At 37.8% G+C, this 27,677-nt stretch overlaps 2 protein-coding genes across 5 annotated transcripts in view; one reads left to right on the top strand and one right to left on the bottom strand.

Moving 5' to 3' along the window:
* Nucleotides 1-27,677, top strand: part of LOC139116311 (germ cell-less protein-like 1) — a 353,529-nt gene that overhangs the window by 144,646 nt on the left and 181,206 nt on the right. For all 4 annotated transcript variants that reach the window (XR_011548279.1, XM_070678942.1, XM_070678946.1 and 1 more), the window contains exon 8: nt 20,837-20,921. Coding sequence is in view for 3 of the 4 variants with exons in the window: in XM_070678942.1 (XP_070535043.1) it covers nt 20,837-20,921 (85 nt within the window). In the remaining variant the exon portion in view is untranslated. The remainder of the gene's footprint in view (nt 1-20,836; nt 20,922-27,677) is intronic.
* On the bottom strand, nt 189-22,029 carry LOC139116313 (uncharacterized). The gene is made up of 4 exons (XM_070678948.1): nt 21,992-22,029; nt 2,385-2,775; nt 1,247-1,374; nt 189-575 (listed from the first exon to the last, which is right to left on the bottom strand). The coding sequence occupies exons 2-4, from the start codon at nt 2,437-2,439 to the stop codon at nt 225-227; spliced, it is 534 nt and encodes a 177-aa protein (XP_070535049.1). The 5' UTR covers nt 2,440-2,775; nt 21,992-22,029; the 3' UTR covers nt 189-224.

Genomic DNA, 27,677 nt, shown 5'->3' with positions numbered 1-27,677 from the left:
AAGCCAGAACACGGCTCAAATACACTTGAAATGCCAAAATGTTTCAGAAAAACAGTAGAAACAGCAGAAAAACGTACAATGACCCCCCTCAAAAAAAAACAAAAACAAAAACAAAACAAAAAAACACACACACAAAAAAAAACAGGTTACTTTTGGACCTTAAACATCAGTCAATGTTTGAACTCCGGCAGCAGACCCCTGTACGAAAAAGTCTCTCTGGCACACTAGTCACTAATTATTACATCCTCATCAGTTGCCTGTTCTGGTGTATTTGGCAGCCCTAACTCAGGTGAAGAGTTTCCTTCCTCATTGTTTGATCGCTTTGACGCGGACTCGGCAATGTCTCTATCAGACGAACGTTTAAACTGTAGAGCATCTGCTAGGCTGTCCATGCCTCGTACTGGGCCCATTGCTTCATTGATGTCATGGCGACAGTGAGGGCAGCTGGTGCATCGTATTACACATACATAACAACCGGTAATCATATTACATCCATGGCATATGTAAACTGGGAAAGTTACCTCCATCAAGCACACGATACATTGAAGGCTATTCCTGATCTGTGCTAAGGTATCCTGTAAAGAATAAGATCAGTTTCATTAGGTGTACAACTTTTCTTGGCTGGCAAATAAAAATTCATCTTGGGCTTTTATTGGAATCTTGGGATCAACAAATGTACAAAAACCTTGCAGTCTCACATTATCAACATTACTGTGTAGTGATTGTTGCAGCAATCTAGTGAATATTGCATTTGCTAAAATCCTTATGTAAAATATGACATCAAAACAGGTCCGATAATTGCTATCATACAAGGTGTAATGAATCACCAGGTCCAAGAACAAATAGAAAATGACAATTACACAATGTAAAATAGGACCATCTTGAACCAGTTTCAGTGGTGGTACCAGGTGTCTGCAATGGAAAAGCGTACCCTGCTGGCATGCTACACCCATCAAGATTGGCCAAAATTGACATATTAAGTGTAATTTGGCTAAACCACCAAATTTAATACTGTTGTAAGTCAAGGCCATGAATACTGTCACTCTATGATCATTTGAGAAACAGACAAGTCATATTTCGAAACCACATCTCTGTATCTACCATGAGCGAACTAATCTACTTTCTGAGAATCCCTGTCTCACTAGCATAAAAAGTAGCATAAACAATGAAAGGGGCAGTTCCCTATCAAGGATCAATTTTGAAAGCGGTCAAGGTTTTAAGTGGCAAACATGGGTAAAATACTTACACTAGAGCATTCATCTTCATCATTATATCTACTTGAGGTCCTTTTCCGTTTTACGCCGGATCTTAACTCCTCAAATTGTGATGCCTCTATTGCCTTTATCTTTCTAGGCGTTTTCCAAAACATAGGATCTAAAACAAACCAAAACAAAGAGCAGACCTATATTTACAAGTCAATCTGCAGAGAGACAATTGTTTTGACAAACATGCTAACTTCTACTTGTATACATTATCCACTTTCCTGTACGAACCAAACCGAAAGGAGACGCACATGACAAAATCAGCCTTAGTGACCTTTCCCTTTAACTGAGGGGAGAGAATAAAACCTGTTCAACAGGCTAAACTAACACAATAATTTAAGACCATTTGACATTGCCCCCTCCCTCCCCCACATACAAGCTCACACACAGAAATCCTTACATGTGCAAATCAGCACCATCATTGATTTTTATCTTGTGACTGGCAACAAAGACTGATTGGTCTATATGTGGCTGAGATGGGCACACGTATTCGGTGTGCTGTGTGATAATTGTGACAGTGTGGTTGAGGGCGCTGATGGGCAATTATACAGCTACTTTGAAAAAAAAGATTATCTGACAAATGCTGCCAAGAATCCATACAAACTATATATAGTTTGAAGCTAATATTTGGCAACCCACCTGGACCCATTTTGTGTCATTATTTACACAAGGAGTATGTGACAAAGTTCAAAAACCCTTTCAAAAACATATTTTTCCCTGCTTCCACATCAACACTCTAAGGTATCTGACTGAAATTTATGTGGTTGAAAGAAGTTGTATTTTGCTTGAAAAACATGCTCTTTTGCAGGGCCTTAGTCAATTGTTATGACAGAATGTTTTTTTTTCAGCGATTTAGAATAAGTCTAAAATTCGACCGGAAATATCACAGGAATCTAGGCCAATTTTTGAAAGGGTATTTGAATTTCCTGTCAAGTGATCCTTGATTCCTCGTGTAAACAATGGATATGTCATAGACAGTTGTGTAGCTAAATATTTAAGCTTTCCAATTGGCATATGGTTGATAGGTGCTCCTATCAAATTATTAGTCAGATACCTTGTAGTTTGAAAGAGGCTGTTTTCTACCAACGATTCTTAAAGCTGTACCCTGCAATGTTGACTTACCTGCAGTAGATGGTCCATTGTAAATGGGAAAATTGTTGGTATCCAACAACTTCATTTCTATCCCTGTCTCCTCATAGATCTTGTTCTGTACGCCTTCCACTGTGCAGTCGTTATCCGTTAGTGTCAACACCAGCGGATAAATTTCCCGAGTTCTCTGTGAGTACTTTTGTGCCTCCTTGAGTCAACTACCATGATAGATTTCCTATAGATCGGGTTTTTCTTTTGTACCTTGAAGCTGACGCCTGGTGGTGGTACATTTATTGCCTTGGTTTGGACCATGGATTAGGTGACGACGTACGAGCAGGATGAGGTGACGTCATTGACGACTGCGGCTGGCAAGTTGCATGTTGACTAAAACCATCCCGGACTGTGTTCCCAAAGAAACTTGGTCCTGTTGGATAAACATAAACGCTGCTTTATCAAAACAATAGAAATCAATGTGACCTGGACAGGCGGTGGGGGCGGCGGGGGGGGGGGGGGGGGGGGGGGGGGGGGGTGTTTGGCAGTGAAGGGGTAAGATAATTTTAAAGCCAGCTTCACGTAGGAAATTTGACAATGCATGCGTATCAAATGAAATTCCTACGTTCTGTACCCTTTCGCTTAGCTACCTATCGGACAAAGTCCTATATTTACTTAAAAGCCGAACGTTTTTGAGTGTTTTTAACGCATCTGACAGCTACAACTTGGCTGTGAGTGTGACGCCATTTTGATTTGTGGTCCTATAGTGTTCGGTACCGATCGGAATCAGTTGCGTATATACGCAACACGTTATCAATATTCGTACATCGGCCTATACAGTCAAGTGAACAACTTTACGTATCGCGATCGCGCTCACATTCATTCACGTACGGAAGCTGCGGTCAACCATGGAGGTAGAAGAAAATTGCTAGTATGGAGTCGAGATTTTTATGCGTTAAATTACTCGTTGTCTGTACGTACGTCTTCAGCGATTAAGAAATGACAAGCAAAAATTGAAAAGTAAGCCTAGTAAAACGTGATATTTTTTCGATCAAAAGAAACGTACACACATAATCAAGAATGCGACACCAAGTCTCTGGCAAAAAAAGTTTGAATTAAACAAATAAAATTTGTACATGTGTTTCCAGTAAGCCGCCGACCCTATACTCTCCATTGTTAAATATTTTGGGGGCAAACTGTACAAAATTCAAGAGTTTTTTTCCTATTCGGGGTTTCGCAAACAAAAAATAAAATTTAAAAAATCGCCGACCCGGAACCAACCTACCCTATTTTTCGAAGGCTTTAAATTTTACAGGAAATATACTATGGGTTTTTTTGTCCATAAGCCTAAGCCTAAAATTTCATAATCCTGTGCCATTTTGAAAATGAAAATAGCCGATTTTATTTCTTGAAAATGCACAATATGTCAAATTTTACACTACGTCGCTTACCGTTTTGAAATTGATACGACACTCCAGGCTGCATGTTTGAACTCTCGAGCCCGTCGCCGTAGACATTATATATCACGCCCGGTTGTAGTTCAGAAAACTTGCCGTTTTCGTCGGGGAAGTACAGCAGCACATTGGCTGCGTCTTCAAGATAGACACTTTCCCTTTTCAGCCTATACACCCTGGCAACATTTGTTGCCGTGAGGCCTTCCTTAGGGAAAGATTTTTGGTCACCACCGTATTTGAGGATGTATCTTACCCCATCCATGACGATACGTCTTCAGCCGCGGCAGACTCTAGTGTGGATTGGACGAAAGTAGTCCTGGTAGACCCTTATCTGCATATTCAATTTCACCAGTAACAGTCACTCATTGGCCGACACTAACGTAACAATAGCTCATTTGCATGCGTATGCGTTCTCTTACCCTTTCCTGTCATTCGCACATGTTTAAGTACGTGTTCCGGATCCAATTCCCAGTGTATATGTTTTCCCATCGGCGAACATAGAATAAATTTTTGCAACAATCTAAAGAGTCAATTTACATAACAAAAGCACGGGCTTGGAAATCGGTTGCGCTCGGGAGTGTTCTCATGAGCTATACAAAATTAAATCGAGAATATTAAGAAAGTCTCTTCCGTAAAAGGGTGCGGAACAAATTGTGTCAATTTTATGGCCCAATTATCACCCACAAAATTCTAACACAGCTGGACATATACAAAGATGCATTATTAAACATACTTAAAGGCAGTAAAAATACTGGTACACAACGAAAATAAGACATTGTGAAAGAACCATTCTCGTAAACCTGCGCATTTGCATTAGTGGGGAAATTATAAGTGAAAAAAAATGTTTAACAGGCCTTGGGACGCTTCTCTGTTTAATCAAGCTATGGTAGAAAATGTGTGATTATTTGATACATTTTGTTCCGCGACTCTGAAGACTCAAGACTCATATTTTAGATTTTATTTGCATGTGCCATGGGAAAATTCTCGAGCACCCGATGTCGATGTCAATCATGAATGCTTTGTGATGTAAGGGGCCGACCATTTGATATTCTGGGGGTGGGCTGGAAGATTTTGGGAAAAATATTTCAGCATATAAAGTGAAAAATTTTCCTGCCAAGGATGGCTTGAGAAACAAAAAAGATGGCAAACTAAGGCCAAAAAAATAGTTTGTTTCCCATCCTAAGTGTCTTCAAAAAAAATGGTGCGGTGACGCGACTTTTTTTTTATTTTCGTTTTTTTTTTTTTTTTTGCTGAAATGAAAAGTAGTTGTAACTTTGATATTTTGGCGGTATTTTGTTGTGTGTACAGACTAGTTTCGTGCTGTCTGACACAGTCGGTATTAAAACTCTTCAACACATTCTGTATGTGTGTAAAACTTGTTTGATGACGCTTGCATTTTCAGTCCAGACTTAAATTCGCCTGACATCAACATCAATACAAAATATAAAGTTTCTGTTGACAAGCTAGAAGCTGAGTGTTTTAACATGCTTTTGGAGTAGTAAAAGCTATTGAAAAAAATATCAAAAGTGGCTGCTACTGACCCTTTCATCCTGAACTCACAATATTTAATTATGGCACAAGAAGTGTTTGCATGCAGCAAGATGCGTCCGGATGCGCTAATTTGCGGGTTGCGGGCATGAACAAATTATTTTCTTCAGTATCTTTTTTCTTTGTTAATTAGAATTACTGCTTAAAATAGTATCAATGCGTTTGTTTATGGAATAAAAGCCGCGAACGTCTTGAATAATGCCGTCATTCGAGCACCGGCACCCCCCCCCCCCCCGGCCCGACATTCGTGTTGTCTACATCTGGTAGAGCGCCGCCAACGCCAGACTAGTAAATTTCTTATGCACAGGTGAACTTGAGTTCAATTTTCAGTGCTCCAAACAGATCTACACAATATGAAAAGGGACTGTATATGTAGTATAAACAACTTGGCCTTTCGATATGTTCATTTATTCAGAATTGTGCGCTCTCATAGATGCATGCATATTGTTTGCTAAATATTTGGTGACTAATAAATAATGTTGGGCCTTTGCATGATTGTGAAGTAAACAAACAGATAGCTTTGACAAGTAAAGTGACGGACATTTAAAATCAAATGATTTTTTGGAGTAGTTGGGTCCTTGTTTCCGCTTCACATTTGATGAATTGTTTACTGTTTTACTGTGGTTAGTAACATCAACTACCATGTGTACAACTCCCTACTAACAGCAGATTAAAATGCCAAGTAATGAACTACTCAACACAGCATGCATACGTGTAAAGTGTATTATTATTGTTTACAACTGAAGTTTCGTCCAGACTTTATAATTGACAACAAAAGCAAGGCAGTTTGACGTGTACAGGCTGTATTTACACAATGAATACTAGGTGTTTCAACATTTCATTGTTATACAGGCATGAACCCCTAGATTTCCTAAATCCTCAAAAAGTCTTTAGGTGTAATTAAAATCTGGTTTTATCCTATAATCACTAATCTTTCATATGTATCCGCTTTAATAGTTAGCTATAACTTGAAAAATATTCACAAAACGATGCTTTGTTAAGATCTAAACTTTAAACTATTGTTTCTATCATAATGCAAATTTGCCAGGCGGCACTATTCTCATTCCACTACTCAAATGGTAAACTAATGGAAGAAAAACAAATCAGATTCCCTTTGGTGCAGAACTTTTGAATTTTTGGGGCTCAATAAATTTTTCAAGTTATGCCATGGTCACAACATTACAACTGAATTTTAAATCCTGTTTTTATGTAAAGTTTTTACATATGTACATTTTTCCAGGCCCACTTCTGATCGAATGTAAGATACATGTGTTCTGCTGCAAGGCCGCAAATAAAACAAAATATTCCTTGAAAGAAGGAATGCCAAAAATAAAATGCCAGAATAATGTAAGGAAAACAAATAATATCCAGTGAGACTGGCAGGGGGAAAATATGGCCCCTCTCGAATCTTCACCCTCCCCCCATATCAAATGGTCCTCCCCTAAAAGGCAACGTGGACAACAAGTTTGACATGCCATAAAGGAAAGAAAATCGTAAAAAGATAAAACATAAAACCAACGCTAAATGTAGTATATAGTTTTGTAATGTTGGACATCAGTTGACAAAAACGTGAAAACGAAAAATGAAAAAGGGATATATAGTGTTTTAACGTCGAACATCAGTGCATGGAGACATGAAAACGGAAAAAGAAAAACGGATGTTTTTCATTATATCTATGTATGATTTATTGCATAGTGACAAAGAAGACCATTGGACGCATTTTGCAGTCACTAGCAGAATCATGAGGTCCCATTTTTGTTAAAAATCATTATACTGCTAACAATATAAAACGAAAAATGTGATCTTTTTGGTATCAGTTATCGAAAACTCAAATAAGAATGAAGTTAAAAGCTGCGAATTTTATCAATTGACTTCATGACTTGAAAACGAAAGTGACGTGGACGCAATGTGCCACGGATTAGGTTTGATTGTTGGTTTGTATTTCGTTCCTTCAATTCTGTTACCACACCGTAACACACGTATATTCCTTATTCGAAGTTTGTTACTTATTCCTTTTCCTTATTCCTTATTCGAACGTGAAGTTTGTTACGTATTCCTTTTTCCTTATTCCTTATTCAAATGTGAAGTTTTTTAGTTATTCCTTATTACTTATTCCTTATTCAAAGCTATCGATATCTGAAGTGTTTTACTTATTCCTTATTCGAAATCTGAAGTGTTTGACATTCCTTATTCACAGCCCGACCTTTTTGACTTATTTCTTATTCGAAATCTGAACTTTTTTACTTATTCCCTATTCGAAATCTGAAGTGTGTGACTTATTCCTTATTCCTTTTTCCTTATTCGAAGTTTTTCCTTATTCCTTATTCGAAGTCTGTTACTTATTCCTTTTTCCTTATTCCTTTTTCGAAATCTGAAGTTTGTTACTTATTCCTTTTTCCTTATTCCTTATTCGAAATCTGAGGTTTTTTACTTATTCCCTATTCGAAATCTGAAGTGTGTGACTTATTCCCTATTACTTATTTGAAGTTTGTTACTCATTCCCTTTTCCTTTTTCCTTATTCGAAGTTTTTCCTTATTCCTTATTCGAAGTCTGTTACTTATTCCTTTGTCCTTATTCGAACGTTTTCCTTATTCCTTATTCGAACGCGCAGTTTGTTACTTATTCCTTATTACTTATTCCTTATTGAAAGCTTTCTTATTACTTATTCCTAAATAATAATAATAAAAATAATAATAATAATAATAATAATAAAATACATTTGTAATGCGCCTAATTAATCTCTGAACAGAGCTCTGAACAGACTTATTCCTTATTCGAAATCTGAAGTGTGTGACTTATTCCTTATTCAAAATCTGAAGTGTGTGACTTATTCCTTACTCGAAATCTGAAGTTTTTCACTTATTCAAAATCTGAAGATTGTGACGTTCGCGAAGTGCATGCAAGCAGGTAGGTATTCGGTCATCAGTCGCCGACAGTTCAAAGTAGCGGCATCGGTTTCAATGCACACGCCGTTGTGGACCTTCGCTCATCATCGCCAGAACGCATTACATCTGTGCCAAAAGTGTTGATGTATAAATTTTGCGAGATATCTGGCGCGTTTTTCTATTTTTGTCCGGTACCGATCACAATCGTAGGTGCTGTCGTTTCATCCATGTCGATCAGTTCATAAGTATTGAAAACCGCTCGTGACTTTGCCGCTCTCTGTGATATCACGTTAAAAATGCCCATACCATAGAATCAGTCGCCGACAGTTCAAAGTAGCGGCATCGGTTTCAATGCACACGCCGTTGTGGACCTTCGCTCATCATCGCCAGAACGCATGCAAGCGCATGCGCATATGAGTCGCACTGGGTGGTCATTCAGCCAAGTTAATAACGAAGTTCATCTAGGCTGAAGCGAGTGCAGCCTAAAACTTTCTCCAAAATCCATCCGTCAAACCATGTAGTTCCTTTGGGAGTAAAATTCCTTTCGACGCCATTATTGTTCATGTCCGTTGGGACTAATAACTAACATACTTCACATTTTGAATAAGGAATAAGGAAAAAGGAATAAGTAACAAACTTCGAATAAGGAATAAGGAAAAAGGAATAAGTAACGAATAAGGAATAAGGAAAAGGGAATAAGTAACGAATAAGGAATAAGGAAAAAGGAATAAGTAACGAATAAGGAATAAGGAAAAAGGAATAAGTAACGAATAAGGAAAAAGGAATAAGGAACAAAATTCACGTTCGAATAAGGAATAAGGAAAAAGGAATAAGTAACAAACTTCGAATAAGGAATAAGGAAAAAGGAATAAGTAACGAATAAGGAATAAGGAAAAAGGAATAAGTAACGAATAAGGAATAAGGAAAAAGGAATAAGTAACGAATAAGGAATGAGGAAAAAGGAATAAGTAACGAATAAGGAAAAAGGAATAAGTAACAAATAAGGAATAAGGAAAAAGGAATAAGTAACGAATAAGGAATAAGGAAAAAGGAATAAGGAACAAACTTCACGTTCGAATAAGGAATAAGCAAAAAGGAATAAGTAACAGACTTGAATGAAATCGCTTTTGACATCTCTCAGATATCTGCGTGAACGGACAGACAGACGGATGGACGCACGCATTGACAGACGGACGGACACACGCACGCACGCACGGTGTCCGTTGGGACTAATAACTAACATACTTCACATTTTGAATAAGGAATAAGGAAAAAGGAATAAGTAACAAACTTCACGTTCGAATAAGGAATAAGGAAAAAGGAATAAGTAACGAATAAGGAAAAAAGGAATAAGGAACAAAATTCACGTTCGAATAAGGAATAAGGAAAAAGGAATAAGTAGCAAACTTCGAATAAGGAATAAGGAAAAAGGAATAAGTAACGAATAAGGAATAAGGAAAAGGGAATAAGTAACGAATAAGGAATAAGGAAAAAGGAATAAGTAACGAATAAGGAATAAGGAAAAAGGAATAAGTAACGAATAAGGAATAAGGAAAAAGGAATAAGTAACGAAAAAGGAATAAGGAACAAAATTCACGTTCGAATAAGGAGTAAGGAAAAAGGAATAAGTAACAAACTTCGAATAAGGAATAAGGAAAAAGGAATAAAAAAAACGAATAAGGAATAAGGAAAAAGGAATAAGTAACGAATAAGGAATAAGGAAAAAGGAATAAGTAACGAATAAGGAATAAGGAAAAAGGAATAAGTAACGAATAAGGAATAAGGAAAAAGGAATAAGTAACGAAAAAGGAATAAGGAACAAAATTCACGTTCGAATAAGGAGTAAGGAAAAAGGAATAAGTAACAAACTTCGAATAAGGAATAAGGAAAAAGGAATAAAAAAAACGAATAAGGAATAAGGAAAAAGGAATAAGTAACGAATAAGGAATAAGGAAAAAGGAATAAGTAACGAATAAGGAATAAGGAAAAAGGAATAAGTAACAAATAAGGAATAAGGAAAAAGGAATAAGTAACGAATAAGGAATAAGGAAAAAGGAATAAGGAACAAACTTCACGTTCGAATAAGGAATAAGGAAAAAGGAATAAGTAACAGACTTGAATGAAATCGCTTTTGACATCTCTCAGATATCTGCGTGAACGGACAGACAGACGGATGGACGCACGCATTGACAGACGGACGGACACACGCACGCACGCACGGTGTCCGTTGGGACTAATTACTAACATACTTCACATTTTGAATAAGGAATAAGGAAAAAGGAATAAGTAACAAACTTCACGTTCGAATAAGGAATAAGGAAAAAGGAATAAGTAACGAATAAGGAATAAGGAAAAAGGAATAAGTAACGAATAAGGAATAAGGAAAAAGGAATAAGTAACGAATAAGGAATAAGGAAAAAGGAATAAGTAACGAATAAGGAAAAAGGAATAAGGAACAAAATTCACGTTCGAATAAGGAATAAGGAAAAAGGAATAAGTAACAAACTTCGAATAAGGAATAAGGAAAAAGGAATAAGTAACGAATAAGGAATAAGGAAAAAGGAATAAGTAACGAATAAGGAATAAGGAAAAAGGAATCAGTAACGAATAAGGAATAAGGAAAAAGGAATAAGTAACGAATAAGGAATAAGGAAAAAGGAATAAGGAACAAACTTCACGTCCGAATAAGGAATAAGGAAAAAGGAATAAGGAACAAACTTCACGTTCGAATAAGGAATAAGGAAAAAGGAATAAGGAACAAACTTCACGTTCGAATAAGGAATAAGGAAAAAGGAATAAGGAACAAACTTCACGTTCGAATAAGGAATAAGGAAAAAGGAATAAGTAACAAAATTCACGGACCCGCTACACCACCCGCACCGGCCTGCCCTGCCGTCTCTATGCCACCCATATTCTTCCACTTTCTTCACCTCTCAAACATTTACTTCCCTCCTTTCCCTTAGCCGCCTTGCCTGATTTTTTCCCGACATTATTGCCGACTCATTTTCCCTCCTTTTTTTCAATTCCGCCCGACATTGCTACACCGCCTGCACTGGCCTGCCCTGCTGTCTCTATACCACCCATATTCTTCCACTTTCTCCACCTCTCAAGCATTTATTTTCCTCCGTTCCCTTCGCCGCCGTGCCTGGTTTTCCCCACATTATTGCCGACCCATTTTCCTTACTCTTATTTCAATTCCGCCCGACATTGCTACACCGCCCGCACCGGCCTGCCCTGCCGTCTCTATGCCACCCATATTCTTCCACTTTCTCCACCTCTCAAGCATTTATTTCCCTCCGTTCCCTTCGCCGTCTTGCCTGTTTTTTTCCCGACATTATTGCCGACTCATTTTCCCTACTTTTATTTCAATTCCGCCCGACATTGCTACACCGCCCGGCTCCGAAAACGCTGCTCTGCAGTCCTGCCGCTTTCCCGCCTGCTGTCTCTGTTCTCTCCCATCCATTTATATTTTTACTTCCACGCATTCACGATCAATCTTCCCCGGCCGGGTTGAGGATGAAGTAGACACCATACGAGAAAACCTAACCCTAACCGCAGATCGCAGTTTTAAAAACTCGCATGTCGCATGTCGTGACCGGTCTTCCATAGTTTGACTCGTCATGAAACAAAGGTCGCAGTTCTGGTCCAAGGACGTTCACTATCGACTCGAGTCTACCCCGAAAATGTTTAGGCCTAACGTTTTCTAAAGCAGATAGACGCAAGTTGCTGTGAAGACCAGCAGCCCAAAACTAACAGAAAGAGTCTCAGATTTAGTTCTTTAGTATGTAGGCCCTATCGCATCGATATAACTTTCCAAAAAAATGTTATGCTTTTAACTTTCTACAAATTGTAGAGGGACGGTACATCGTAGTACAATGCAGGACCTGTATAAATGTTCAGAACTTCTGTCGTTATATTTCCCGGTCGGATAATGCCGCCTGCTTTAATTCACCGAAACCTAGAATTGTATTTTACACGATGACTACAGAGGCAGATTCGGGCTTAGCGGTAGCCATATTTGCTTGGAAATGCCCGATCGGACAGGGCATCATGCAGTTTGCAGTCTGGATACTTTCGCGACCTATAGGTCATTTTGGAACTGGGTTTTCTCGTTTCACATTCTGGCATCTCAGTGTCCGGTTTAGTCGTAGAGTGTACTACTGACCCTCTTTAAACACAGTGTATGCGTGATGGCTCAGATATTTTTGAAAACGGACACGCACCGGACAGACCGCGGATGTATTTTTGTACATCCATGGACCACGGTCCCTCCACAAAACTCCAAAACAAAACTCGGACTTGGCATCTCAGCAAAATGGTTCGCCGATTCGGCTACCTTCGAAAGTTCAGTCTGATTTTTTTTGCGACAAACACGGCAGAATTAGCACGAAAAATCAGTAAGCCAATGAAAAACACTTGCATTTTCCTACGATATCACCGCTGACTTTACTTCAGTATGATAGTGACTCGATATTGCTAACTGCTGTGTCTACTATAGACAGTCGGATCCAGAGCAAAGTCGTTCGTGTAATCGTAAAAAGTTCAGGACAAAAAATACAAGCTGTTGATTTCAAAAACAAATTTTATTTCGATGCTTGTGGTTATTTCCTGGTCGCTCTAGTTTCCTTACCTGTGTAAAAAGGATGCGTTGTTTCAAATACAACAAATTGGCCGGGCAACAATTCAAAACTTGTTATTCTTCACCCTCCCTAATATAAAATTGTTTACAATCTGGTGCTTCTATGTATCAGGTTTCGCCATCATGCTTTAGCTCATGTACGATGTCTACTCTACGGCAAATGACGGACGAATTCATTCAGAAAATTCCCCTGGCATATTGCATAACAATGTGGTCTGTGCCTGTGATATTACTAATACTGTGTCATGAACTTTATTTATTGTAAATGCCCACAATAATGTTCACTTGTTGCCATATTTCACATCTATAAAGCACGTCCACCCACGGTCTACACGTCCGTGTTCCAACCTTAGACTACGATCCGTGAGAGGTCTAGTGTCGAGGTCCAGCAGAGTTTGAGCTAGGAGGGACCGTGGTTTGAGGTAGATTTCTTCGGAGCTCTACGCATACTGTACGCATGTGATATTATCTTATTGTGACCTGTTTACGACTAAGATTTTAGATTTGCCTTAGGCAAACAAAGAGAGTTTGGAGCTGGTTTAGGACTCAAGATTATTCAGTTACTCCCAGCCGCCGCTATTTCAGTTAGGCAAGTGTAGCAATGTTGTCACCGACAACTACCTCTGCGCGCACATTTTTTGAGTTCAATACCCGCATTGTGCGGGCACATTTTGTTCAGTGCGGGCACAGTGCTCGTAAAGTGCTCGCACAGTGCTCGTAAAATGCTGGCACTTCACACCTAATTGTGCTGGCATAATGCGCTAAGAGTGCTGGCATTGTGCTCGTAAAATGCCAGCACAATGACAGGTTCTGCGTGGACTGTACTGTATGTGCCCATAGATTTCAACATATACACTCCAGTGATACCGGTGCTTCTTAATGACCACATTTCCCTTCCCCATCAAGACTAATACTCCTATTAAAAGTGGGGACTATGTCATTGTCAATGACTTGTTGTACAAGGAATATAATTTCTTTGATATATTACTCTTACAGGCTAAAAAGAAAGTTTAGACTATAAACTTCGAAACAATGTAATTACTGATCAACTACCATGGAGTAAAGCATCAATTATCTGATTTGTTCCGTTAATAAACAAGCTCAGTGTCCCTTGAAAATTTCAGTGTTCCATTATTTCATCATCCAGAATGATTGTTATCTTGATCAAGATCTGAAATCAGATAAGCTCTATACTTTCAAATGAAAGTATAGGTATTACAACAGTCATATATCTCGAAGGAAAGTTGAAGTGACAAAAGATTATGTTTTCTGACACTTTGGGGATATGAGTTTTGGTCAAAGTGTTACATCTGGACAATTGGTCATTCATATCAGGGTCTCATTTCTACTCTTATGTTGGTCTTTTAAATCTTTTCAAGCAGTGTGAATATAACTTCCCTTTAATGTCAGAACATGAAAATAAACAAACTAATGACCCATTACCAGTCATGAACAGGTGTGAAAATTCCTTTAATGAAAACAAAATCAAACTAGAAAGCATTTGCAAGCAAAAGCGAAGTTCCAGAGATCATAGCAGCGGAAAAAAACAGAATGTGTGACAAAGATTGGTGCAGAATGAAAGAGTGCTTGGGAATTTAATATGCAAGCTTGTACCTATAGTGAGGGCTGATAGCGGTAACAACAGAATACAACTAAAAGCAAGGCAGTCCAGGGAATTACATTACACAGATCACAAATGCCTACATGTACGGTAAAAACGCAACAGATACATACGGGGCTGACAACGCACGGAAATGTATATCAGACAAGGGGAGACATCGGACCTAGGCCGTTAGAGTTGAACTTGAAAACCGAGGCCTCATGGCTACCCACTCATCTCTGGACAATCAACAAATATACCGTTACAGTTGGTAAAACTGCTCAGGTCAAAGAAACTATTAAAAGATGTAAAACAATGAGATGTCGAAGTTCCCGTGACAGCATTGACAGGAAAATACTACGTTTTTTCAGTACGTTTATCAGGGTTCTCTGACCCTGCTCATCCCCGGTACCAAAATAGAAGTGTCTCACTCTGATGTCATATCCGCCATCGTCATTCACGCACGCAATCTGGGTTTTCATTCTGTTCACATGCATTTCCATTTGATTAAAAGCAATAAACGGTTCATCTGTTAAGAGTTTTTACCACTGACAAAAACAATTCTCATTGCTATGTCGCTGTTTTCACAAGATACTGACCGTGATCATGGAAAGTTGAGTTGCTTTTACGTGCAGCCAACGCATGTCGGTGCGGTGATAGCTATGCTATGCCATGCTACGCTGTTGATCGGCAGCATACATGTCTTCGTTCCAAGTTTACTATTTATTTCAAGATGTGAGTCAAACAGAAATTTCATCAAATTGCCACTTCTGTATCTAGGCATTGTGTAGTCAGTTTGATTTGAAAATATTTCGTCAATTAAGAGCGGAAATCGTCGCTGACTTTTACTGTCTTTTGGCTATGGTGGTATATCAATTTTTTCTGTCCTTTACATACAATTGCCGGCGGTACCATCAAGGGTGGGATGTGTGAAATTGTTCTGTTGTTGACACTTTTCATACAAATTGAAAGGAGTAATAACTAGTGACATTGTAAAACAAAGAAGCTACAAATAATCTGTCTTCCTTTGGTGTGATTGTACGGAGTTGACCAGTCCGTGCCATTGTGAACATTTTGCCGCTGAACCTCATAGCGTCGCGGGTAACAATGATAGCATCGGGTGAGATCGAAAGCGTTGCGCGCTTGAACAATAGTGTCGCGGGCCGCGACGCTGTTTTGGGCTGGGGAGAACCCTGTAAAGCCTCGTATATGTATACAAATATCTTTGGCAAAACTTTTAATAAAGTTATAAAACCCATCTTCAAAATGCGATCGCTCTCCGAAACGTCACAATATCTAAGCTCTTGAACGATGACGCACGGTCGCTATGCTTGAATCATCGCAAAGCAAAAATTCGACCTGTCCGCCAAGACCAGTCTAAACCATATGGAAGGCGTATGATGTAACAGTATAGCGCCACGTACGGCGAGTATTTAGAGCAAAATGAAAATCAAAAAGCAACAAAAAACAAAGCGAAAGAAAGCTAGAATTATTAATAGCTGAACGCAATATGATATTTGTGCAATGCAAAATAAAAAACAAAGAAATAAACAAACAAGAAATGCCCGTGAAACCCGTCCGAGCTTAGTGATGACATTATAAGCGTGTCGCGATGCATTTTTGGTAATGAAGGTAAAATTTGCGTATAGCACATTCTATGAAGTAATACCGGAAATAGAGAAAGAAAGAAAGAAAGAAAGAAAGAAGGAAAGTGAGCAAAAACTAACAGTTCCAGAGCTGGTCTCTGGAACTAATTAAGCAGTGTTGGCGGGATCTTTGTTGACAGAAATTGCACCTATGACACTAAGGCCACAATTTGAGCAGAAATAGTCTTTTTGTTCTTCTAAGAAGAATTTTGAATATATTTCATGGCTATTGTTAATTTTTATGAAAACCAATATGGCCAGCAAACCACATGACAAATCCATACGCCTCTTGCAAACTGGAAAGTCCTCAACCTAAGGAAGATATGAGCAAAGTTCAGTTCCAATGGTGCATTTGTTCTGGAGAAGAATATTTTTGAATATTATTAGCTCGTTATCATAGCTTTTTAGCTCACATTTGGTTATACCAATGTGAGATTATCATATAAGCTGAAGTCAGTGGCGTCTGTATGTATGTGTGTATGTATGTAAGTATGTATGTATGTACGTACGTACAGTATGTCCGTCAACTCCAAAAACTCACGAACCGCTGCTCTTTTGAGCGCAGTATTTGGTCTGTGGATGCATCCTGGGCTGCAGATGAGATTTTGTTCAAATGAAGTTTGCAGTGCCCAAATTATGCAAATGAGCTTAAAAAATGTGCAAATGGTCAAAAATTAATAACTCTAGAACCACTGGTTTGGTACCTTAGTACCTTAGTACCTTAGGTAGACCTTAGATAGTTTTATGGATATCATGAAGATATCTTGAATTTTGTATTTTTGCTGAATTTTTGGTTATTTTCCTCATCTTAAGTAAAAATTGTTCTTCTCTGAAACCGCCATCCCAGTGACATTTGGGTTCAAATTTGGGTTGGATATTTGCAAGGGTGTTACCCTTCTAATTTGTTGAAATTACAACAAAATTGCAAAAATTACTGTTTGGGGGCAATTTTTGTCATTTTTGGTCAAAAAATCATAAAAAATATTTTCTTTTTAAAGCTACTGGACAGACAGCTTTTATATTTGGTGCACAGATGTCCAGGGATGACAATAGTTAGATATGTGGAAGTTGTCCTGAAGTATACAAATTTGTATTTTTTGCTCACGTGTGTATGTCGAAGCGATGTCTGTCTGTCTGTCTGTCTGTTGGTCCGACATCTCAAAAACGGCTCATCAGATCAGAATCAAATCTGGTACATAGATTCAGTTAGCAAATAGCAAGAACTGATTAGTTTTTGGTAGGTGTGGCTTACATACTTTTTGCTCATTTGCATAATTGATTTTAGAAAAAACGGATATACATTAAAAACGACTCCACACAATTTGATGAGATTTGCTACAAATGTTGATCACACCAAGATATATCAGCAGTGGGAACCATTAAGGGGTGGCATGAAAGATAGTTGCTAATTTGCATATTTAATGAGCTTTCCTAATTAGGGATATATGTCTGATTTGACTCAATCTAAATCGACTAAACTTGGTATGTTTATTAAAGATACTATAATTTAACATTATTGAAAGTCATTGAACGTTTTCACTTCAGCCAATTCCGAATTTGCATATTTAATATACTTGGATTTACTTGATCAAAGTTGGCAAAATGTGCTATGTACATTGATGATTATACCAGGTTAAAACAATATCAAAAGTCATTTCACATTTTCATGTCAGCTAATTTATAATTTGCATGTCTAATGAGCTTTCACAGCTCGGCATATATGGCTTGAAGGACTTGGCTAACGGTAATTACACTTGCTATATAAAGTGGTGATACAATGACTGCAGTCAAAGAACATTAATATTTTTTTTTCAGCTAATTACATATTTGTATACTTCATGACCTAATCGGCGGTGATTATTGTTCATTATGTTGATCATAATACTTTCAATGAAGTTGCAAACATGTGGCAAAGGTTAAAATTTACACATAACTGCAATATATAATGAAACACGTGAGCATTGTCAGTTAAAGAGGCCCATTGGTTATAAATACTGGATTACTTGAAAGGACGCTCATTATGCAAGGAGACACCGTGCGAGTAATTTGAACTGAGAGCTCAACAGATTGCGTTTTTTGCGTGTTTTTTATGAAAATTTATGAAATGGGAATGCTCTACAGCAGGGTAAATACCTGATCAATACATAACGACTCCATATTTTTTAAACCGATAAGTTTTCGGGACAATTTTAGGGAGTAATCGTGCGTGGCCAGTGAGAAAGTCGATCCAGGGGACACAGATTGGGATTTGAATACCACTGTCAATCAAACCTTGTGCAAGAGGTCTGATTTTTGGTATATAGGGATAACTTAGCAATACAATTTTTTTGACAAAATGTCACGTGACCTTGGTGACCTTTGACCTCAAATATACATATTTGTCCACAACTTAGTAACCACAAGTGCTAAAACTTTCATATATGGTGTGATGGGACACCTTATGATGCCACATATTTGACCCTATTAATTATGCACATATCTAATTTTGAGCAAGCCAATAGAGCTAAAAGGTCTGATTTTTGGTATATAGGGATAACTTAGCAATACAATTTTTTTGACAAAATGCCATGTGACCTCAATGACCTTTGTCCTCAAATATACATATTTGTCCCTAACTCAGTAACCACAAGTGCTAAACCTTTCATATATGGTATGATGGGACACCTTATGACGCCACATATTGTACCTCATTAATTATGCACTTATCAAATTTTGAGTGAGCCAATAGAGCTAGAGGTCTGATTTTTGGTATATAGGGATAACTTAGCAATACAATTTTTTTCGACAAAATGTCACGTGACCTCAATGACCTTTGACCTCAAATATACATATTTGTCCATAACTCAGTAACCACAAGTGCTACACCCTTCATATTTGGTATGATGGGACACCTTATGACGCCACATATTGTACCTCATTAAATATGCACATATCTAATTCTGAGCAAGCCAATAGAGCTGGATGTCCGATTTTTGGTATATATAGGGATAACTATAGGATAGAAATTTTTTGACAAAATGTCATGTGACCTCGATAAACTTTTACCTAACAGATACGTTTATGTCAATAAATAAGTACCACAAGTGCTATGTCCTTTATATTTAGTAGGATTGGACACCTTATGAAAACACATGCTTTACCTCATTAATTATGCACATATCTAATTCTGGGCAAGTCAATAGAGCTTGAGGTCTGATTTTTGGCATATAGGGATAAATTAGCGATACAATTTTTTTTCAAAATGTCACGTAACCTTGATGACCTTTGACCTTGATTATACATATATATGCATAACTCAGTAACCACAAGTTCTATACGCTTCAATTTTGATAGGATATTAGACCTTAAGATGTCACATCTTGTACCTCATTTATTATGCACATATGTATTTCTTGGCTGGCCAATACAGCTAGAGGTCTGATCTTTTTTCCCGATTTAGAACCATAACTTAGACATGCCTCTTGTTATAAATTGGGAAAAATGACATAAACCTATGTGCCCATAGATCTCAACATATACACTCCAGTGATACTTCTTAATGAACACATTTCCCTGCCCCATCAAGACTAATACTCCTATTACAAGTGGGGACTATGTCATTGTCAATGACTTGTTGGTTAAAACTTTTACAGATGGACTCAGTAGGTACAAGTGTTATCTTATGTTGAAAAGATTAGCAGAAGAACGTAGGATAAAATCATGGAACTGGGCTTTTAACGTTAAAACCCTACTTTGTCGTTTTGGATTTGGACATATATGGATAAATCAGGGTGTAGGTTCTACTAGGCTGTTTTTATTTCAATTTTCTCAGAGATTAATAGATTGTGCTTGACAGAATCGGCATGAGGGTATACAATCATCTCCCAGGTTACATTCTTATTGTGCCTTCAAATCAATGCTTGATCCAGAGAAATGTTTGAGTAGTGTTCACATTTTTAAATTTAGAACTGCATTATCAAGATTTATTTGTTTGTCACATGTTTGGAAGTTGAGAATGGGCGACACGACAATGTACCTGCTGAAGGTTTTGTAAATTTGTATGAAAAATAGTGATTATTGTATCGAGGAAGAGTTCCATTTTCTCGCTATATGTCCACTCTATAGAGACCTTCGCAATGAGTTGTTACCAAACTGGTTTTGTATCAATCCGTCATTTGATAGGTTTATCTCACTGATGAGCACAAGTAATGTGACTTACTTAAAGTAACTTAGCCACATTCATTTACTTTGCAATGAAAAGAAGAGTGGACTCTCTCTCCGCTTGTTAAAGTCTCTGTAACACTTTTTCTCTATGGGCATGTGGCCTATGGTTATGAAATAAATGAGTGATTGATAGTGTTACAATATCAAATAGATACTAAAAGTCACACTAATTTATGGTTCAGACTTCAAGCTACAATGACAGTCATGCATGCAACAATGAAACTTGTCTGAAATTCAAGCAGTAATGTCCAATGTCGCACACATGCAGCTAAAGTAACAAACCTGAAATCATGATCAGCTCTATTGCTGTCCCGTAAGAGGTTTGGATAATTGACAGTTCACTGTTGTTTATTAATAGTTGGTCACAAATACACTATCTGTCTTTCAATTTTATGTAAGCTTGGTGCTTAATACCCTCAGAGAAATGCATTGATTCCTTGAAACCATTTGTGTATATCTTGTATGTAACTTGTAATGTATGTAATGTATGTAACTTGTAATGTTCTTCCTATCCACAGCATAGAGCTAATGGAAATGCTTATTTCATCACCTAATTTGTTTGTTCTTCAAGTTGAAATGGATGTCTACACATTGACCAAAAAGGTAAATAATGTTTGTTTGCAGTACTGATTATAATAGTTGTAGCATATTGATTGTTGAGGTTGTGTCTGTAACAAAGAAATGAAAAATCTTTTTTTTGTTCGAATCCCGTTTTTGGTTATCGTAAAAATTATATTCCTTAACCTGAGTGGACAGTTTCTGCTGGTGGATATTTACTTGTCCCCGAGTCTGTCTGATAGCTCAGTAAAAAAGCTTCGTGCTTTTCCGATTACTATATGTGTGTTTGTACTTTGTCTGTGTGTCGTCTGCTCCATGCACACTGTGTTGCTCGGTCGCGCAAAGGATTGTAACATCTAAGTCGGTTGCTGTGACCAACTCTTTTGGGTTGGAAACAGTAGCCGACTGGTTTTGTGTGAGGCCTAGCAGCTAGGCGATGTTGCCATGAGTGTGTGGGGGTTCGAATCCCGTTTGGGTTGTAGTAAAACTTATATTGTTATCTCTTAAGTACTGGTTGTACTGAGGGAGATCTCAGGGTAAGATCTGCTGTGTTATTCTCTACACAACACAGTGGAGCTGTATCATAGGGCAAATAAAACAGTCCCCGGGGTGGGGAGGGAGGGTTTTTTTTGTGCAACGGTTTACCTTATTTGATTTTATTAGTTTTGACTGTGATATTTCAAATAAAGAGTTCAACTCCAAACCGTCTGACTGCTTTCTTTATCACTACGAGTAATTTAATTTTGACTTTGGTATTTCAAATAAAGATTTCAACTCCACACCGTCTGACTGCTTTATATATTACCGACAAGTCCTTATCTCCTCTCCAACTTGTATATACACCACTATAATTGCTCCAAAAACATTGCCAACTTGCTAATCCACTGTCCGTATCAGCGGATTAACTGATTAAGTCAACACCACAGCCGTCACACGTAGTAAAATATAAGGAAAGGGTTGAAGATCTCAGACACAGTATCACAAAATAATGCAAATCTGAGCAGATATAGAAGTCAATCGAAATTTAACGACTATCAAATCGCTATACCCATGAACTGTTGCATGCCAAAGTACGCCATCTAAAATGGTCATTATGAGCCAGAAAATTAACCTACATTTTGAGTCAGTCATGGTCCAATGTTGTCCGTAAGAGCGGAAGTCGGAAGTAGAACCTTTTGACCTCAAACCTGTTTATTTCCAGTCCAGAAGTAAACATATTTCCCATGATGCGTTTGATGTTATATAATGTCAAAGTTCATAGATCATGCTCAAAATGAGCAAACATTTTATATGATCATGCTACACGACTGGTTTTAATCAATCCTACAAAATCAAAACCAGTATTGTATCCTTTTTGTCACAAAAAGTTGCTAACGATCATGAGTTTGAGAACATAAACAAAACTTCTGAAAATTCTGCACAGAAAGTGCTGAAGGGTGATCACGTTTCCTGCCTCTCGTATCTGGCACATGCATCTACACAAACCTCCTTGGTCAATTGAGGTGGTAGCTTCTTCAGCCACAGAAAAGGAGAAGTTTCTGTGTTAGCGCTGGGTTTGAAAGCTGTTAGCCACTGTGGCGAATAGTTTCAAATTTTTATTAGCCACAGACAAATTTTATTAGCCACACATTTTTACAAAAACAAAGCTTTCTATAATGCTATTATCTCCAGTGTCGGTTGCATGCACAAGAATAAACTATCAACACATCAACCTTGTATCCAATTGTCTTCATTTTAACACTTGAAATTGCTTGATTCTGGACCGCGATGCAAATCGACAGCAGCACGCAACGTTGAGACCACGATTATAAAACGAACTGCAACACGAAAGGTTGGTTGGGACCGCGATGCAAATCAACAGCATGACAGCAACACTGAACGTTCGGACTGCGATTAAAATAGAAGTTTGGTTACTCGTAATTATGTTCCATCAGTACACGTAGCGTCTTTGTCACGTCATACAAGACGTCGCGTACATGTGGCACAGATGTTCGGAACATCATCAAATGAGACTTCTACACGTATCTTAATTACGTGTAGTAATTTTTAGATTTTCTTGGTGATTTGCGGGAATTTAGACAGGAAATCTCGTTAAGTATGAGTATCATTGTAAATTAGCAAACATCTTTGATATCAGAAAATTCCGTAGAGTTCACCTGCACAAGATGTACATGCTATGATTTCCTGACATAAATGAAATGTTGTCGTCTAATTCTACTTTTTACCTGAAGCTGTCACAAGGATTTCCGTAAACCACATAAATGACTGTATTACAGAAAATCGGTAAATTTAGTGAGAGGATACAACGAGCTTGAATAGTCCTTGCGTTGAGAAATTAATTGTTTCTTAAAACTAAGACGAATTTCGTATGTTTCTGAAAAAACAATACTGCAAAATCAACCAAAAATATCACAACTGAGCATGGATATGAGTTCGCCACTGTGTGCCTTCAGACGTACACGTAATTAGATTTTTACCTCTCTAATGAACAACAACTCGAAACGTCGAGACCGTGATGCAAATCGACAACAACACAGAACGTGTCGTTGAGATGGCGATTTTAATGAACATGATCAATACGGGACCATGAGGACCGCGATGCAAATCAGCCCACCATTAAAATAAGACCTCGATTAAAATGCGCAACGCGGAACATCTAGACCACGATGCAAATAAATTTCAACACCGAATGTTGTGACCACGATTAAAATGCGTATGTCTGCTGTAGCAAAAGTTTCAATTCTCGCGAGTGTTCGCTTTGCTTGCTACACTAGAAAAAATATCGTCAAATTTATCGCGAGACTAGGGCTCGATTGCGTCTGCCTGCATTTTCAATTCTTGCGATAGTCATTTATGTGCATGCTGTACACTATACAAATTGACGTCAAATCTCTCGCGAGACTTGGCTCGATTGCAATTGCGTACGTCGGAGAGAACAATACGGAAGTAGATATAGTTTTTTCGCGAATCGCCGAAAGAGAAACGCAGATCAACAAAAGACTAAAAAACCCCACGTTTTTGCTTATTTTGCGGAATTTTTTCAACAAAAATCACTTTCGCCACTGTGGCGAATTAGGATCGATTTTTCTTCGCCACTGCCGATTTCAATTCACATTTGCGAACATGGCGAATGGGCAGCGTGAACACAGATTTTTTTATCGTCCGGGGGGGACATAGGTTTGGTCATGTGCGTCCCATCCATCCGTGCATGTGTCCGTGCGTCCGTCCGTTCACACAGATATCTCAGAGACGCCTGGAGCGATTTCGTTCAAACTTAGTACAAGTTTGATTACCTATGCCATACATATGCATGTTGATTTGTTTTACGATCCGATCCAATATGGGTGCCTGGCGGCCATTTTTTGCTCACGTGTTTACACACGTGAGCATATGTCGCAGCGATGTCTGTCTGTCTGTCTGTCTGTCTGTCTGTCCATCTGTCTGTCTGTCTGTCTTTCTGTCTGTCTGTCTGTCTGTCTGTCTGTCTGTTGGTCCGACATCTCAAAAACGGCTGGTCAGATCAGAATCAAATCTGGTACATATATTCAGTTAGCAAATGGCAAGAACTGATTAGTTTTTGGTGGGTTGGCTTGCATACTTTTTACTCATTTGCATAATTGATTTTAGAAAAAACGGATATACATTAAAAAGGACTACACACAATTTGATGAGATTTGCTACAAATATTGATCACATCGAGATATATCAGCAGTGGGAACCATTGAGGGGTTACAGGAAAGATAGTTGCTAATTTGCATATTTAATGAACTCTCCTTATCAGGGATATATGTCTGATTTGACTCGATCAAAATTGACCAAACTTGGTATGTATATTAAAGATACTATTATTTAACATTATTGAAAGTCATTAAGCGTTTTAACTTTAGCCAATTCCTAATTTGCACATTTAATAAACTTTGCTAATTAGGGATATATATTTGAATTGACTGGACCGACGTTGATGAAACTTGCTACATGTATTTGGAGCTAGTATGATACAACATTTTTGAAAGTCTTTAAGCATTTTTACTTCAGCCAATTCTGAATTTGCATATTTAATAAACTTTCCCAATTAGGGATAATATCTGAATTAACTTGATTGTAGTTGTTGAAACTTGCTATATACATCAAAGATACTGTGATATAACATTATTGAAAATCAAAAGACATTTTTACGTCAGCCAATTCCGAATTTGCATATTAAATGAATTTCATAATTAGGGATATTTATCTGAATTGACGAGATCAAAATTGATGAAACTTGCTCTGTACTTTAATGACATTATAATACAATATTATTGAAAGTTGTTAAGCATTTTCTCTTCAGCCAATTCCTAATTTGCATATTTAATGAACTTTCCTAATTAGAGATATATATCTGAATTGACTTAACCAAAATTTACAAAACTTGCTACATATATTGCAGATACCATGATACAACATTATTGACAATCATTAAGCATTTTTACTTAAGTCAATTTCTAATTTACATATTTAATAAACTTTGCTTATTAGGGATATATACTGGGATTTACGTGATCAAAGTTGGCAAAACATGCTATGTACATCATTGATGATTATACCTGATTAAAACAATATCGAAAGTCATTTCACATTTTCATGTCAGCTAATTTATAATTTGCATATCTAATGAGCTTTCACAGCTCGGCATATATGGCTTGAAGGACTTGGCCAACGGTAATTACACTTGCTATATAAAATGGTGATACAATGACAGCAGTCAAAGAACTTTAATATTTTTATTTCAGCTAACTACATATTTGTTTACTTCATGATCTTTTAGAATTAATCGTCGGCGATTATTGTTTATTATGTTGATCATAACACTTTCAATGAAGTTGCAAACATGTGGCAAAGGTTCAAATTTACACATAACCGGTATATAATGAAACACGTGAGCGTTTTCAGTTCATATCTGGTGTTTGCCTGTATTTGATGTTGGTGCGTATTTTCACGCAAATTTCTTAGTGCTGCTAGGATGGATTCCATTCAAATTTGGTACATAGATTACTCTATATGTTATACATATGCACATTGATTTTTGTTTTGATCCGGTCTAAAATGGCTGCGTGGTGGCCATTTTGTTTCCATATTTGACGACTGTGCGTTTGTTCATGTAAATTTTTCAGCAATACCGGGCACGATTGCATTGAAAGTTGGTACATGTATTAATCCTCATCACATATACATGCACGCCAATTTTTGTAATGATATGATCAAAAATGGCTGTGTGATGGCCATTTTCTTTCCTGTCTTTGATATCCATCCACAGGGTCCCCAGGTATGATCCACAGGGATTCAAGTGTGATATTAATATTAATGCGCTGACCATGCATAGGGGCTCATGAATGCAGATATCTGAGATATACCTGTGCCAATTCTTTTTAAACTTGGTACAAGGATACTACACTATGACATACATATGCAGGTCCATTTATATTGGTGTGACATGCATAATTAGTGCAAATTTGCATAATTTGGGATTAGAGCGCTGTTTCTGGTACAACTGTGCCAAATTTGATGAAACTTAAATTTGTGCAGATATTTTTCACACAGAGTTCTAATATCAGTCGATGACATATTATGTCAGTATTGCATCAATTAATTGCTAATTGGCATATTTGATGAATTTTTGCAATTAGAGTGATGTCTAGAATCTACTGCAACAGATTTAATGACAAAATGGTACAAATCTTTAGCACATAGCCCTACAATAGTGTACAAAGACACTTAGCAATAATATGTTAGTTAGGCCGTGGGGACTTATAGGTCTGGTCATGTCCGTGCGTCCATCCATCCGTTCATGCAGATATCTCAGAGATGCCTGGAGTGATTTTATTCAAACTTGGTACAAGGATTACTTCATATGTCATACATATGCACGTATATTTGTTTTGTGATGCGATGCAATGTGGTCGCTGTGCGGCAATTTTGTTACGATTTTTTTCATGTACAGAGCCATGACTCAGGCACATCTCAACCGATATTATTCAAAGTTGGTACAAGGACACTGATCTATATCATACATATGCACGTCAATTTGTTTCAAGATATGATCCAATATGGCCGCATGGCAGCCATTTTGTTACAATTTTTAGCTCCTCAGTTTTATATCCTGAGGAGCTTTTGAAATTGAAAACCAGAATGGCAGCATCAACTTTTACTTCCTTCTGTCAACATTTACTTCCTTCTGTCAAGAATTGGCGTCAACTTTTACTGCCTTCTGTCAAGATTTGGCCAATTATTTTCCTTCTGTGTGTCCATGTGTCATGTGATAAACTGGTGGTGGCCAATTACATTGAAATGTGATCAAGCTGCAGAACTTCATTAACCAAGGTGTTGTTTTAACCCTTGTCGCTCCGATTCGGCCTGAGACGGCCCCACTAATTGTATTCAAGTACGCCCGATTAGGCCTGACACGGCCTGTGCAAACGCAGTACAGTGATCCCGTTACAGCCTCAATAGGCCTGCATTTTTTATTAGTAAACAAGGATTGATTACATCGTTAGTTTCTGTCGTGACGACTACACATGCCTCAATGACGTTTAACAACATCTTACCTACGACATCACACATACATGAATACATTTTCCCGCCCCCTTCATGAATAAAAGATTTTTTGTCGCCCCGCACACAGACGATCTGAACTTTTCTTTGAGTGACGCGACCCCGCACCATGGGAAAACTCTACAGATTTAAATATTCATTTATTTAAAGTTTGTTTGATATGTCGACCCCAGAAGTGAGAAACTACACCGTTTGGGACATTTTCTTTGGGGA

Source organism: Ptychodera flava, chromosome 17, assembly GCF_041260155.1.
Source record: "Ptychodera flava strain L36383 chromosome 17, AS_Pfla_20210202, whole genome shotgun sequence".
NCBI lineage: Eukaryota > Metazoa > Hemichordata > Enteropneusta > Ptychoderidae > Ptychodera > Ptychodera flava.
The sequence above is the reverse complement of the archived record's forward strand: the minus strand, read 5'-3'. Positions and strand labels throughout refer to the sequence as shown.

Excerpts from the sequence above, each read along its gene's own strand:
- LOC139116313 (XM_070678948.1), bottom strand. The coding sequence starts at position 2,439 with ATGAAGTTGTTGGATACCAACAATTTTCCCATTTACAATGGACCATCT. Across the intron at positions 1,375-2,384 it reads CAATGGACCATCTACTGCAG|ATCCTATGTTTTGGAAAACG; the intron begins GTAAGTCAACAT and ends GGTTTGTTTTAG. Across the intron at positions 576-1,246 it reads ATGAAGATGAATGCTCTAGT|GATACCTTAGCACAGATCAG; the intron begins GTAAGTATTTTA and ends TATTCTTTACAG.